Genomic DNA, 14,978 nt, shown 5'->3' with positions numbered 1-14,978 from the left:
TTTTTCATAATGTAATTTTTTATTTTATTTAAGTAGGCAAGTCAGTTAAGAACAAATTATTATTTACAATTACGTCCTACCCTGGTCAAACCCTCCCAAAACACGGACGACGCTGGGCCAACTGTGCGCTGCCCTATGGGACTCCCGATCACGGCCGGATGTGATACAGCCTGGATTTAATATCTTCTTGTGGTTCAAACATAATGCATAATGAGCATCATCAACATGGGAAACATGATATGCAGTATCAGCTAATAAGCTGTGGGGAAAACATGTTCATTGGTTTGAAATGTTCATAGAAAGGGCCTGAGATCAAAGTCAATATTTAAACCACTAGGGGTCAGTGTTTTTAGGTGGGAGATCCAGTGACGTCTCAATGTTACCTCTTCTCCTTGGTAGGGTAACATGCTCCATACCTGTGTATATGAGGGAGGAAATAGGATGGTTGGCTTCAACAAAGTAGGCTGCTACTGGGTAGTCAGTGTTCTTACACCTGACTGAGCTGTGGTGTTCAGCAATAAGTTGTTTTGTCTTTTCGTTTGCCCAACTTAAACTTCACCGCTTCATTTAGCCAACAGAGGGAGACAGAGACTGAGTCTCACATAGAAGTAACTAATAATCTGTAGCCTACCTTTGCTGCACTAATATTCCATATGACATGGCTGACAGGTTTTCTATAGTGTTTCTATATTTAATCTTGGTTGAACAGATAAGCAGATAGTATTTACACTGAGTATATCAAACATTAGCCACACCTTCCTAATATTGAGTTGCACTCACCTTACTTTTTTCTTTTACCTGTCTCCTCCCCTTTATCTACACTGATTGAAGTGGATTTAAAAAGTGACATCAATAAGGGATCATAGCTTTCACCTGGATTCACCTGGTCAGTCTGTCATGTTCTTAATGTTTTGGATACCTAGTGTATGTACACATGAATATGAACTAAATGGTGTGAGGCTGTACTGACAGCAGAGAATAATGTGCTTTCTGTTTGCACTAAGATAATGGCATCATTTAAACACTCACCTGTTTCTAGGCAGCCAACTATGTCCTCTTTACAGAATACTTAGTCTCCCACGTAAACACAGATGCATACACGAACACACAGACTTATTCCATCGTCCTCCTTTTTGGTCAGTAGGGTCTGCACACTGTCCATTTGGAAGGTCAAGGGAGCCTCTTTCTGTCTCCACCTCCCTCTCTTTCTTTCTCAATATCTCTTTCCCTTCCGCGCCACAACTAGAGGGACCATGGACGGCAACCTGTTGTCCTTCATGCTGTTTGGGGTGGTGGTGTGGATGGTGGTGGCTGTCTACCTGTGTGGTTCTGCTATGCTCCCTGTGCTGGAAGAACCAGGGAGAGGAAACTGACATGGAGAGGAAACTGACATGGAGAGTTCAGAGGTTACATCTGCTGAGATCAGAGATCCTGTGAGAACATGACAGAAAAGGGGAAGAATACTTTGTAGGTTAGAGGTTAAGTGCCTTGCTCAAGGGCACAATGGCAGGAGATGGCAATTAGGATGCTCACTTCCCATCATCTTTTCATGAGAGACTTGGGATTTGAACCGGCAACCCTCCAGTTTTCTGTCTCTCTTTGCTTTTGCCCCAAGCAACCTTATCACTGGTAAGTAGAATTTATTTTCTTACATTTCTTCCAATAAGATGATGAAACCTTATTTAGTACATCTTATTTAAGCAATATGGCCCGGGGGTGTGTGGCATATGGCCAGTATACCATGGCTAAGGGCTGTTCTTATGCACCGCGCAACATGGAGCGCTTGGATACAACACTTAGCCGTGGTATATTGGCCATATACTACAAACCCCCAAGATGCCTTATTGCTATTATAAACTGGTTTCCAATGTAATTAGAACAGTAATCAAGTCATTTGTGTCATACCTGTGGTATATGGTCTGATATAACACAGCCTTCAGCCAATCAGCATTCAACGCTCGAACGGCCCGGTTTATAATATATTTATTCTACCTAGAGATGCCAAAGTGGCGGACCCAGTCCTAAGTGGAGACAAACTGATCAGGTATACTTACAGTGAGAGTTAAAATTCTAGTCCAGTAGTTACATATTTAGTTAGTCCAGTAGTTACATATTTAGTTAGTTAGTCCAGTAGTTACATAGTTAGTTAGTCCAGTAGTTACATATTTAGTTAGTCAGTCCGGTAGTTACATATTTAGTTAGTCAGTCCGGTAGTTACATATTTAGTTAGTCAGTCCGGTAGTTACATATTTAGTTAGTCAGTCCGGTAGTTACATATTTAGTTAGTCAGTCCGGTAGTTACATATTTAGTTAGTCAGTCCGGTAGTTACATATTTAGTTAGTCAGTCCGGTATGCCTTTCATACTGAAACTACATTTAAAACATTTGTTGAATGACTTATTTTAATTTGAGTGACAGGACATTTGTACATATTATACTGAACAAAAATATAAAAACGCAACATGCAACAATTTCAATTATTTTACCGAGTTATAGTTAATATAAGAAAATCAGTCAATTGAAAGAAATTCATTAGGCCCTAATCTATGGATTTCCCCCACAAAAGGGCTTTAATACAGACAGAAATACTCCTCAGTTTCATCAGCTGTCCAGGTGGCTGGTCTCAGACAATCCCACAGGTGAAGAAGCCGGATGTGGAGATCCAGGGCTGGTGTGGTTACATGTGATCTGAGGTTGTGAGGCCGGTTAGACGTACTGCCAAATTCTCTAAAACAAAGTTGGAGGCGGCTTATTGCATAGAAATGAACAGTCAATCCTCTGGCAACAGCTCTGGTGGACATTCCTGCAGTCAGCATGCCAATTTGGACACTCCCTTAAAACTTGAGACATCTGTGGCATTGTGTTGTGTGACAAAACTGGACATTTTAGAGTGGCCTTTTATTGTCCCCAGCACAAGGTGCACCTCTGTAATGATCATGCTGTTTAATCAGCTTCTTGATATGACACACCGGTCAGATGGATGGATTATCTTGGCAAAGGAGAAATGCTCACTAACAGGGATGTAAACAAATTTGTGCAAAACATTTGAGAGAAATAAGCTTTTTGTGTGTATGGAACATTTCGGGGATCTTTTATTTCAGCTCATGAAACATGGGATCAACACTTTACATGTTGCGTTTATATTTTTGTTCAGTATAATATCTTTTTACATAAACATGAAAAATGTGAGTTAGTTTAGAATATTTTCTTCCAAAGGTATATTACTGTTACCCACTGACATGTTCAATAACAGCAACTCTCATGCTGATCCTCATCACAGGGGACTCACAGGGGTGGGTGCTGAGCCCCCTCCTGTTCCCCCATGACTGCGTGGCTATGCACGTCTCCAACTCAATCATCAAGTTTGTAGATGATACAACAGTGGAAGGCCTGTTTACCAACAACAACGACACAGCCTACAGGGAGGAGTGGTGCCAGGCAAATAACCTCTCCCTTAATGTCAACAAAACGAAGGTGCTGATCATGAAATACAGGAAACGGCAGAGAGAGCACGCCCCCATCCACATAGACGGGGCCACTGTGGAGAGGGTCAAAAAGCTTCAAGTTCCTTGGCATGCACATCACTGAGGAACTGAAATTGCCCCTCGACGCAGCCAGTGTGGTGAAGAAGGCGCAACGGCGTCAATTCAACCTCAGGAGGCTGAAGAAATTCGGCTAAGATCCCCTAAGATTCTCGCAAACTTCTACAGATGCATTCTGTCAGGCTGTATCACCGCCTGGTATGGCAACTGCACCACAAACAACCGCAGGGCTCTCCAAAAGGTGGTGCGGTCAGCCCAACGCATCACCGGGGGCACATTGAAGAAGATCATCAAGGACCTCAGCCAACCGAGCCATGGCCTGTTCACCCTGCTACCATCTAGCAGGCGGAGATAGTACAGGTGCATCGAAGCTGGGACCGAGAGACTGAAAAACAGCCTCCATCTCCAGCCATCAATAGTCGGCCTCCGCCCAGTACCCTGCTGCCATAGGTACATAGTCACGTTTAATATCGAATTGTTAGTGTTCATGTAAACTGACTATGGCAGTAGGCCGAGTATGGCAATAGTTATGTAAACATTTTACACTGTTTGTCTTAGAGTAAATACCCTGATTAAAACACCTGGTTTTCTGAGCAATCATTGAAATGATCAGGGCATGTAAACAGCTTAATCAGCGTTCCAGCGGTGTAGTTGATCTGCGTATGTACCAACACTCTCCCTCTTATTAGAGCTCTGCTACCCTACCTGAGCCCGATGGGCTCTGACATCATACACATCAGGTTGAACCCGGGTAGGGCCTGCTTTTTCATCAATAACTAGGGCACGGCAGAACTCGGCTAAATTGATCACTAACATTTGCTCATGCTCTGCTGCGCAGTACAGTCATATCTGACTAAGATCATAACATGGTGACAGAAGTGCTTCAACCTCGTGAAATATAAGACAGCAGAGATTATTTCACAGAAAATAATGTTCCTTGAGTTTTGTCAGAGTTTAGAGTGATGAAAAGTAGCTAACAGCTAACTGCTGTCTCATGTCTCTTCATTGAGCAGAGCAGCCCAAGTGGAGCCGTTGCTATGGATACTCAAACTCAGAACCGCCTTGAGCAGAGCGCATAGAGAATGAACTGTATGCAGGGAGCGAGTGACAGACAGAGCGGAGCAGCTAATGGATTTACTAACAGAGGGAGTTATTTCTGGCAGGGCCTTAAATTTGTCAGAAGCAATCGGGCATTGGTAGGGTATGGCCTGAATGTTGTGGGCATGGGTTTGGCTCGGGCTTAAAATTCATGCCTGTGCAGGTTGTTATATACCTGTTATATGCGAGTGAAGTAAATTTGTGAAAGAACTGAAAGTATGCATCTTATAAATGTTTTTTTCCCCCATATAAACTTTATGTCCGAACTTAAAATCAAATGGTCTTTGTGGTAGAACGTTTATATATTGCCAATTTTCTGCATTTATTTAAATCCCATCAGGTAGCCTTATGTCAGATGTAAACAGGATTAGAGAAATCGTTCTTCCTGTAAAGCATGTAAACATTTTAAACTAACTATCATATTAATCTGACTATCCATAATAGTCGTTGTGTGTGCATATAACCGTACTCATTGAACATTGGTCACTAATAATGTTTACATAATGTTTATTGTTCTGAAATCGTTTCTGTAGTTAGATACAGATAACATTAGCATTCCTGCAACAATATTCTGTTGAAATGTAATTTGATCTCTGAGAAATGAAGATAATTGATTACTCACTCATACTGTATTCTCGACAAAGCTCATCCTATATATCTACTGCTGTACATACCTATTTCCTACTTAGGATACATTGTCTATACACACCACACATTTATATGTATTTCTGACTTTGCACGTTCTGATATTTCTTAATTTCTTGTTTCTTCTTGGGATTGTTTGTGTATTAGTATTGTACTGTTAGACACTCACTGCTGGAGCTAGAAACACAAGCATTTACTGCACCGCTGGAGATAGAAACACAAGCATTTACTGCACTGCTGGAGCTAGAAACACAAGCATTTACTGCACCGCTGGAGCTAGAAACACAAGCATTTACTGCACTGCTGGAGATAGAAACACAAGCATTTACTGCACTGCTGGAGATAGAAACACAAGCATTTACTGCACCGCTGGAGATAGAAACACAAGCATTTACTGCACCGCTGGAGATAGAAACACAAGCATTTACTGCACTGCTGGAGATAGAAACACAAGCATTTACTGCACTGCTGGAGATAGAAACAAGCATTTACTGCACCTGCTTAAACATCGGCTAATCTGTGTAAGCGACAAATAAACATTGATTTAATTTTACATACCCTCTGTAGATTGAATTGTGCAGTAGCAAAGTTGACTTTGGCAAGGTAGAAGAGGAGACTTGAGTTCCAGGATCCGGTCGAAGTAAAGATTTTAATGCAAAGCTTTTCAGGATACAAGTAGTCATGTAAAAATGCAAAGGCTACCAGCACCAGAGGCTAACATGGATGGGATAACAGCCCTAGTGTCCAACAGCAAATGGCTACAAAGACATAATGGCTTAGAAGCCAAATGGCCCAAGACTAGTCATTCAGAATGATAAACTGGGTGGTTCGAGCCCTGAATGCTGATTGGCTGAAAGCCGTGGTATACCAGACCGTACACCATGGGTATGACAAAACATTTATTTTTACTACACTAATTATGTTGGTTACCAGTTTATAATAGCAATAAGGCACCTCGGGAGTTTATGATATATGGCCAATATACCAAGGCTAAGTGCTGTGTCCTAGCACTGCGTGTTGCGTCGTGCCTAAGAACAGCCCTTAGCCGTGGTATATTGGCCATATACCACACCCCCTCGGGCCTTATTGCTTAATTATACATTATACATTATATATTAAAACCAACTGATACAACTTTCAATTGAACAATGAGAACAGTGAGTCATTTGCTACTTTGAGTACAGTTCAGTCAGTTCAAGGTTGGATTGTCACAAGTTGAGGATTGTGAGTAATTAAGCAGGTTACTCATGATATGATTGTAAGCAAAGACGTGTGAGGATATGACATCTTGGTCATCTGAGTCGCCCCCTCACACCTTCCTTCCATAGTATGATAACATGCCTCAAGTAAACAGTAGGTATTGCCTAGATACATCCTGAATGTTTCTAATACAGTCTGAAATGTGCAGGGTGTTGGAGTAGGGCCACTGGGTGCTATGAGATTGATTTAGCTCCCCCTGTCCCCCTCATACCATACACAATTGAATTATGGCTCAACTCACAATCGTAATCAAGGGACTTATGTGTAATTACTATGTGTGGTGTCATCCTCACAGCTTTTAGTTATCTGCAAATACAGAAATAAGGTTTAGGGGTGTTGGCCTGAAATGACAAATGACAAATTGTAAGTGGACTTTATAAGTTGGGTGCAGCTGTCTATGTAAACAATTTGAAATTGTTTCTCAGTCATGATAAACATAGTAAGACATGTATCTAAAAAATAAAATATTTCCCACACCTTGTTTTGGTATCTAAAAGGTTTCACATTGACCATTGTTTTTGCAGGCATTTATTTTAATTTCACTAATTAATTAGTAACTCAGTACTCTTTAGTCTTGGACAGACGTCTGCGACTGTTCCCTCACAGTGCAAATAGAACTTTGGACTCATTATTCCTGCATGTGTATTATGTTAGATTCCTTAAGAGGGAGTGTCTCTACAATACTGCATGCTTATGCTTCTCAAGTCATGTCCATTCAAATGTATTCATTATATTGGATAGACAGTGGCTACACGACTCTGGAATATTTTCACCAGGACACTGTTGTTAGATTTGTTAAATAATTTGTCAAAGAGAAACATAATAGTGACTAATCATCGTCAGGTTGTGATCAGCTGATACAATGTATCACTGAGTGATGGTTATGCAGTGCAACAATGTAATAATGTTGTCCAACAATGTATTTGCAACTCCAGTATCATCATGACAGCTAATAAAATGTACCAGGACCACCATAATTGATCCTATTAGTATGACTGTACCACAGATGTATTTGACTGTTCTATCCGTTTAAAAACGAGGAGGGATTTGGGAATATTCCCGGTAGTGACTTCATTTCCCTCGGTGCCTATGTGCGTTGGCTTCTGCACTCTAGTAAAAAGGTGTGGCCAGTTGGGAACTATAGCTCAGGTAAGGCAAAACAGCTTTTTCTGGGTTTTAACTAATTATAAAACGGAAAATGTAAGACTATCGAAGGTACGGCACGCTATTGTTCAAGTTTAGTCAAGTGCGTCAAGTAGTATACTGCGATTATTTTTCTCGACAAGAATTCGTTTCAACTCACCAGATGTGATATAGTCTATCATAATCTCCGAAAAATATTTGGTGTATTTAAAACCGTTAACGTACGCAATTGATTTAGATGAAATGCGTAAAGTAACACACCTACCATAGTTCTCGAAAACCCATTCTCTCCTTAGGGTTTTCACTGGTTAACTTCGTCCACGACTGGCTCCTTGAACTGTAATTCCGAAGCTGTTTTAACTTTTAGAAATGTCAATCATCGCTTGCGAAACTGTTTTCGAAAAACATATGCCCCTTTCTGATATCAGCAAGAAATAATCTTTCAAATGAAAATGATACTTACTGTAGCAGATTTTCAGAGACAAACTCTGGGCCTCCAGTTGAACTCCAGTTCCGCGTCCACACAGGTGTTCGACATGTTAGATAACTAATAGGTACAAGTTGTCAGCTCTGTCTTACATAACCAAACCCTAACCTTTACACTATAAAGGTCTGTAGTAATTTAACCTTTTTAGGATTTCTTGCTGATATGAAAGATGTGTTCTTTATGTCTCCAAAACCATAATGCAAGGGGTGTGTTTTAATGTCTATAGTAAGTATTGTACCCCGGGAAGAAGATGGCTTTAGTGTGTATGAATGGGCTAACCGACCAGTACGGTGGAATGTGCAACGTTACACTGTCATTGTAGACGGATTTGGAATTGCTGTACAAATTAGGCCTATGCAGAGCATAATCAAAGAAATATAAATCTATGAATTGTTACCCAGCTCTTTCCCCCCTCAATTGTAGAATATCCACTGCTGCAATGGCCAATGTTTGGGTAAGTTACCAGATATATCACTCTAATTACTGTAACGGAAATATATTGATTTAGATGAAATGCGTAAATATATAGTTTTAGATGATTGTTGGTTCTGTTTACACATCTCTAAGCCACTTCTCTCACTGGCCTGTGTTTGTTGGCTGCTTTCCAAGTACCTCCACTCCTCTACAGACTTGAGAGCAGACTGTCGTTTTTTAAAATGAACCTCGAGACTCTTTCGAGTCGCTATGCGTCGATACTTCCCAAATTTAAATTCTTCAACCCTTACCATGCACCTATGTTTGTCCTCTGTTGCGTGCCATTCTTAGTTTGCTGAAATCCATACGTTTTAATAAAACGTTAGTCAAATATACCACAACCACATAAATTGTGCCAATTTAATCTTAACAAGGAAATAGTCGGTGGTTGTATTTGATTATTAAAGTATGATTTTCAGCAAACAAAGGCAGGCAACAACAGAGGTTAAAACATACGGACACGGTAAGTTTAAGAATTTACATTTTTGAAGTGTTGACACAGCGAGTTGGAGGTTCATTGAGGGGAAAGAACTCATTGGAGGATGACTGCTGGTCTTTGTCAATAATGATCCTCTGGTAAGCTGTTCCTTTTCAGGGTGACTTGGATCTCCTTTTGGATTCACCTTCCTCTTTGACATTAACGGTAGGCCTACTAAGTTATACTTGTATTTCAACTATGGGCTATGTACCTTAATGTAATTAACTAGTTTTTGCTGTTTCTCAGTCCACTGCCCGAGGAACCATTAAAGAGAAAGCAGGATTCAAAGCAGCAGAAGATGTAGTTGCTCTACGGAAGGCCATAGAGGGAATAGGTAGGAATGTCAATCAGTCCACCATACTCTCTAAGCTCTTCACTGTACTCTACCACATACCAACCAAGAAATAACTTATTTGATGCCTCACCATAGGAATTTCCACTTTGATAGGAATTTTCACTCCATGTGATCCTGTGTAGCTCAGTTGGTACAGCATGGCGCCTGCAACGCCAGGGATGTGGGTTCAATTCCCACAGGGGACCAGTATGGAGAAATAAAAAACCGTATGAAAATGTATGCCCACACTACTGTAAGTCACTCTGGATGAGAGCGTCTGCTAAATGACTAAAATGTAACATTTCAGTTTCTATAAACATTGTGTGTTGATGTTCTCAGGTACCACTGAGAAGACTTTAGTTGAAGTTCTAACCGGGAGGAGCAACGCCCAGCGTCAGCTCATCTGTAAAGCGTACCAGGAAGCGGCCAACCGGGTACAACTATCCCTCTACTACTCTAAATATCAGCAGCATGATAGTTCTTCTAGAATTTATAGAAAACATCTTGTCCAGATATCTCTGAATATTGCATGAGTCAATATCCAACCCTGTTGATAACCCATGGCCTTTGACCCCCCAGACATTAGTGGATGACCTGAAGGGGGACACCCATGGGGACTTTGAGGACTTGCTGGTTGCTTTGGTCACCCCTCCTGCTCTTTTCGACTGTCATGAGGTCATCAGAGCCATCAAGGTAAGGGACATTTATCTGTATTAGGTAACAATCTGGTACCAAACATTACTGTGAATGACCATTTATGTACTTTGTGCATACCTGCCTGTTTTACACTTACACACACACACACACACACACACACAGGGTCCTGGGACAACTGAGGCGACTTTAACAGAGATATTTGCCTCAAGATCCAACAAGCAAATCAAGGCTCTATCTGATGCTTACTTAGCAGGTTAGTAGTCTCTAAACTATCTTAGTATGTACTACTAAGGTCTCCCAAGTGGTGCAGCAGTCTAAGGCACTGCAGCTCAGTGCTAGAGGCATTACTACAGACCCTGGTTCGATTCCAGGCTGTATCACAACTGGCCGTGATTGTGAGTCCTATAGGGCACAGCAACGTTTGGCCTAGCGTGGTTAGGGTTTGGCCGGGGTAGGCCGTCATTGTTAATTAGAATTTGTTCTTAACTGACTTGCCTAGTTAAATAAAAAATAGTATTAAAGTTGCACTATGCAGAAATCGCTCTGCCGTTTCCTGGTTGCTAAAACTCTAATAGTTCACTTAATTTAACTCTAATATTTCGCCTAATTTCAGTTTGTGTGATAAAATAAGCTACTATAGTGTAGATAATCATTGTACGATCCAAACCACTGTGGAATTATATTTTCCATAACGAAAAATATTGTTGTATTACCAAAAGTAAAAGATGCAAAAACTACATTTAAGAATGGGAAGCATAGAAATAGCACACGTAAAACAGATTTACTCTTCTTAGAATGATAGCTCTATAACCCACAATTGTTAGTGAATTTGGTCGGTCGCCTAAAAAGTTACATATTAATTGATTGTCAGTCATCTGTTAGTTGGATAATAATAAGATATTGTATTTGACCACAGAAACTGGGCGTTCGATGACTCATGACCTCAAGTCTGAGGTATCTGGGGATTATGCTACAACACTTCTCATCTTGGCTGAGGTAAAATGAGAACTTTATTGTCCCCAGGGGGAATTTGACTTGGACTTACAAGTAACAGTGGTATTTCTGTTACATAGTTTTTTTCAGCTGCTTGTGACCTGTAAATCTTAGATTACTTTTTCAACTTTTCGGTTCTGTGTCTGTCATTTAAGGGAAAGCGAGATGAGAGTACGAATGTGGACACGGCTAAAGCTAAAGCGGACGCTAAGGTACATTAAGCTATAATTAATTTTGCAACCATGCTCAGTATTTCACTGGTTTTGGTTTTAAGCTTCCTTGGGAGTGACTCACTCAGACGTCCTGCCAAAGACTTGTCATCGTGAAGTGTGTACCTTAATGTAGTTAAATATATTGGTTTGTTCCTCTTCCATGTTCTCTCACTCAAGCCAATGCACGATAATGCCTAACAAGTACTGTACTACCTCTGTCTCGCTGTCTGTGTCCCTCCCCCTCTCTAGGCCCTGTACGAGGCAGGAGAGAAGAAGTGGGGGACTGATGAAAGCAAGTTCATTGACATCCTGTGTCACCGGAGTGTTCCTCAGCTGAGACAGAGTTAGTAACCTTGGTCTAGCAAAGCACTGACGGACACAATACTGTAGTCTTGTCTTCTATGATGATGATGATGATGTAGGCTAACGAGATGCCTGTTTCTCTCCCTCCCCTTACAGCCCTAGTGGAGTATAAGGCCTTGAGCAACAAAACTCTACAGGAGAGCATTGAGAGGGAGATGTCAGGGAATCTAGAGGATCTACTGGTGGCTATTGGTACGAAGGACTATTCACAGGTCACTCTCAAAGATGTAATGCACTGTTATTACTAACAAACCCTTTGACTTTCCAGTGAAATGTGTGAAGAGTGTTCCTGCCTACCTGGCTGAGAGACTGTTCAAAAGCACAAAGGTGAGCAGAAGTCTTCCTGTTTATGCATTTTACAAATTGCTTGCGGTATACATTTTCTTTTTTAACTATTCTCCACCCGCACAGCCCAACGGCATACAAGGTCATAGTGCACGGTGCCTAGTCTGACGTCAGATCTGTTTGTGCTGTCTTGACAACTTCTATGGTCATTGTCATGCCAAACTGCACAAACAGATCTGGGACTGACATTTTTTGTTTAATTTCTTCTAATCCAGTGGGCTCCGGTGGTGTAGAATGTTAATCTGTGGGGTTTTGGGATTAATCCAGTGGTTGTGTGTTCAGGGCGTGGGGACCACAGAGTCCATTCTGACCAGGATAATGGTTGGCCGCTCTGAGATGGACATGCTGGACATCAGGGCAGAGTTCAAAAAGCTGTTTGGCTGTTCTCTCTACTCCACCATCAAGGTATTTGCTGATAATCTTGCTGACTGGAAACATACTTGTCCCATAGCTGCATTTCATGGGGTCAATATTCTATTTTTTACAGCTCGATTTTGTTTTGACCAATTAGTTACAGTGCATTCAAAATATTCAGACCCCCTTGACTTTTTCCACATTTTGTTACAGCCTCATTTTGAAATGGATTAAATTAATTTTCCCCTCATCAATCTACACACAATACCCAATAATGACAAAGGAAAAAAACAGGTTTTTAGAATTTTTTGCTAATATAAAAAACAAACAAACACATTTACATAAGTATTCAGACCCTTTACTTAGTCCATTGTTGAAGCACGTTTGGTAGTGATTACAGCCTCAAGTCTTCTTGGGTATGACTCTACAAGCGTGGCACACCTGTATTTGGAGAGTTCTTCTCTGCAGATCCTCTCAAGCTCTGTCAGGTTGGATGGGGAGTGTCGCTGCACAGCTATTTTCAGGTCTCTCCAGAGATGTTCGATTGGGTTTAAGTCCGGGCTCTGGCTGGGCCACTGAAGGACATTCAGTCTTGTCCTGAAGCCACTCCTGCATTGTCTTGGCTGTGTGCTTAAGGTCGTTGTCCTGTTGGAAGTTGAACCTTTGCCCCAATCTGAGGTCCTGAGTGCTCTGTAGCAGATTTTCATCAAGGATCTCTCTGTATTTTGCTCCGTTCATCTTTGCCTTGATCCTGACTAGTCTCCCAGTCCCTACCGCTAAAAACCATCCCCACAGCATGATGCACATCTATCACTCCAGTGTTTAATTGCTAAATTGTAATTACTTCGCCACTACGGCCTATTTATTGCCTTACCTCCCTAATCTTACCTCATTTGCACACACTGTATATAGAGTTTTCTATTGTGTTATTGACTGTATGTTTGTTTATTCCATGTGTAACTCTGTGTCGCACTGCTTTATCTTGGCCTGGTCGCAGTTGTAAATGAGAACTTGTTCTCAACTGGTCGACCTGGTTAAATAAAGGTGAAATAAATATAGAATGCTGCCACCACCATGCTTCACCGTAGGAATGGTGCCAGACGTACTCCAGACGTACCGCTTGACATTCAGGCCAAAGAGTTCAGTCTTGGTTTCATCAGACCAGAGAATGTTGTTTCTCATGATCTGAGAGTCTTTAGGTGCCTTTTGGCAAACTCCAAGCAGGCTGTCATGTGCCTTATACTGAGGAGTGGCTTCTGTCTGGTCACTCTACCATAAAGGCCTGATTGGTGCCGTGCTGCAGAGATAGTTGTCCTTCTGGAAGGTTTTTCCATCTCCACAGAGCAACTGGAGCTCTTTCAGAGTGACCATCTGGTTCTTGGTCACCTCCCTGAGCAAAGTCCCTTCTCTCCCGATTGCTCAGTTTGGCCGGGCAGCCAGCTCTAGGAAGAGTCTTGGTAGTTTCAAACTTCTTCCATTTAAGAATGATGGAGGCCACTGTGTTCTTGGGGACCTTCAATGCTGCAGAATTTATTTTGGTACCCTTTCCCAGATCTGTGCCTCGACAGAATCCTGTCTTGGTTTTTGCTCAGACATGGACTGTCAACTGTGGGACCTTATATAGACGTGTGTGTGTGTACCTTTTCAAATCATGTCCAATCAATTGAGTTTACCACAGGTGGACTCCAAGTTGTAGAAACATCTCAAGGATGATCAATGGAAACAGGATGCGCCTGAGCTCAATTTCGAGTCTCATAGCAAAGGGTCTGAATACTTATTTACATAAGGTATTTTTGTCTTCGCTTTGTCATTATGGGGTATTGTGTGTATATTTATGGGAGGAATATTTCATCCATTTTATAATAAGGCTGTAACATAACAATGTGGAAAAAGGCAAGGGGTCTAAATACTTTCTGAATGCACTGTATCTGCTGATTTTTATTTAATGGCTGCTGAAATAAACATGATTGGAATTTATTTTCAACCCTACCTCTCTTGTGATTTTATTATTTGTTCAGCCAATCTTATCTGCATGCGATTGCGAATCAGACCTTTTATTGTAATTTGGGGAATTTTTTTTGGTGGCAACACTGAAGATTCTCTGGAGGAAATGACGATTGACTAATAGGATCTGTGAAATTGATCATACTGTGTCATAGCCATGTAAAAGTCCTCTCCATCCCTGTGTTCAATTGTAGTCTGAAACTGCTGGAAGTTATGGACAAGCTCTGCTGAAGCTGTGTGGTGAAGACGACTAAGGTCCTGTCTACTCGGCATTGAGGGACCTCCCACTGACGCATCATAACAATGTGAAGGCTGTAGTGCCACTGTGTTACCCTGAGAAACATAGATATGTTTCTTTCAATGTTCACAATGTTTGACATTGATGTGTAACCTGGAACATGTCATGTGTCCAGACACACTCCAGGATTCCTTAGTCAGAGTCCCCTATTTCTGTTTCATGTATTTCCAACATTTACATTTCTTAATGCATCTCATTAAGACAAACCTTTTATTGGTATTATCCAAATTATTAATGATATTAGGAAGGAAGGTATTCTATGAGAAGTACTATTAAAAATGTTTACTAACA

The 14,978-nt window shown here is 41.2% G+C and overlaps 1 protein-coding gene and 1 long non-coding RNA gene across 2 annotated transcripts; one reads left to right on the top strand and one right to left on the bottom strand.

Annotated features, from left to right (window-relative positions):
* LOC106568388 (uncharacterized) lies at window positions 1–8,329 on the bottom strand. The gene is made up of 3 exons (XR_001320278.3): window positions 8,152–8,329; window positions 1,030–1,431; window positions 1–416 (listed from the first exon to the last, which is right to left on the bottom strand). It is a non-coding gene; the product is annotated as an uncharacterized LOC106568388 (long non-coding RNA).
* On the top strand, window positions 7,678–14,978 carry anxa3b (annexin A3b). The gene is given in 14 exon segments (NM_001140943.2): window positions 7,678–7,694; window positions 8,599–8,629; window positions 9,245–9,292; window positions 9,374–9,461; window positions 9,801–9,895; window positions 10,041–10,154; window positions 10,281–10,371; window positions 11,035–11,114; window positions 11,267–11,323; window positions 11,573–11,666; window positions 11,783–11,878; window positions 11,955–12,013; window positions 12,314–12,436; window positions 14,584–14,978. Coding segments are annotated over 13 exon segments (1,020 nt in total). The 5' UTR covers window positions 7,678–7,694; window positions 8,599–8,614; the 3' UTR covers window positions 14,644–14,978.

This window comes from Salmo salar, chromosome 13 (assembly GCF_965601325.2).
Source record: "Salmo salar chromosome 13, fSalSal1, whole genome shotgun sequence".
Classification (NCBI taxonomy): Eukaryota; Metazoa; Chordata; class Actinopteri; order Salmoniformes; family Salmonidae; genus Salmo; species Salmo salar.
Note: the sequence above shows the minus strand (reverse complement) of the source record. Positions and strands in the feature narration are given on the sequence as shown.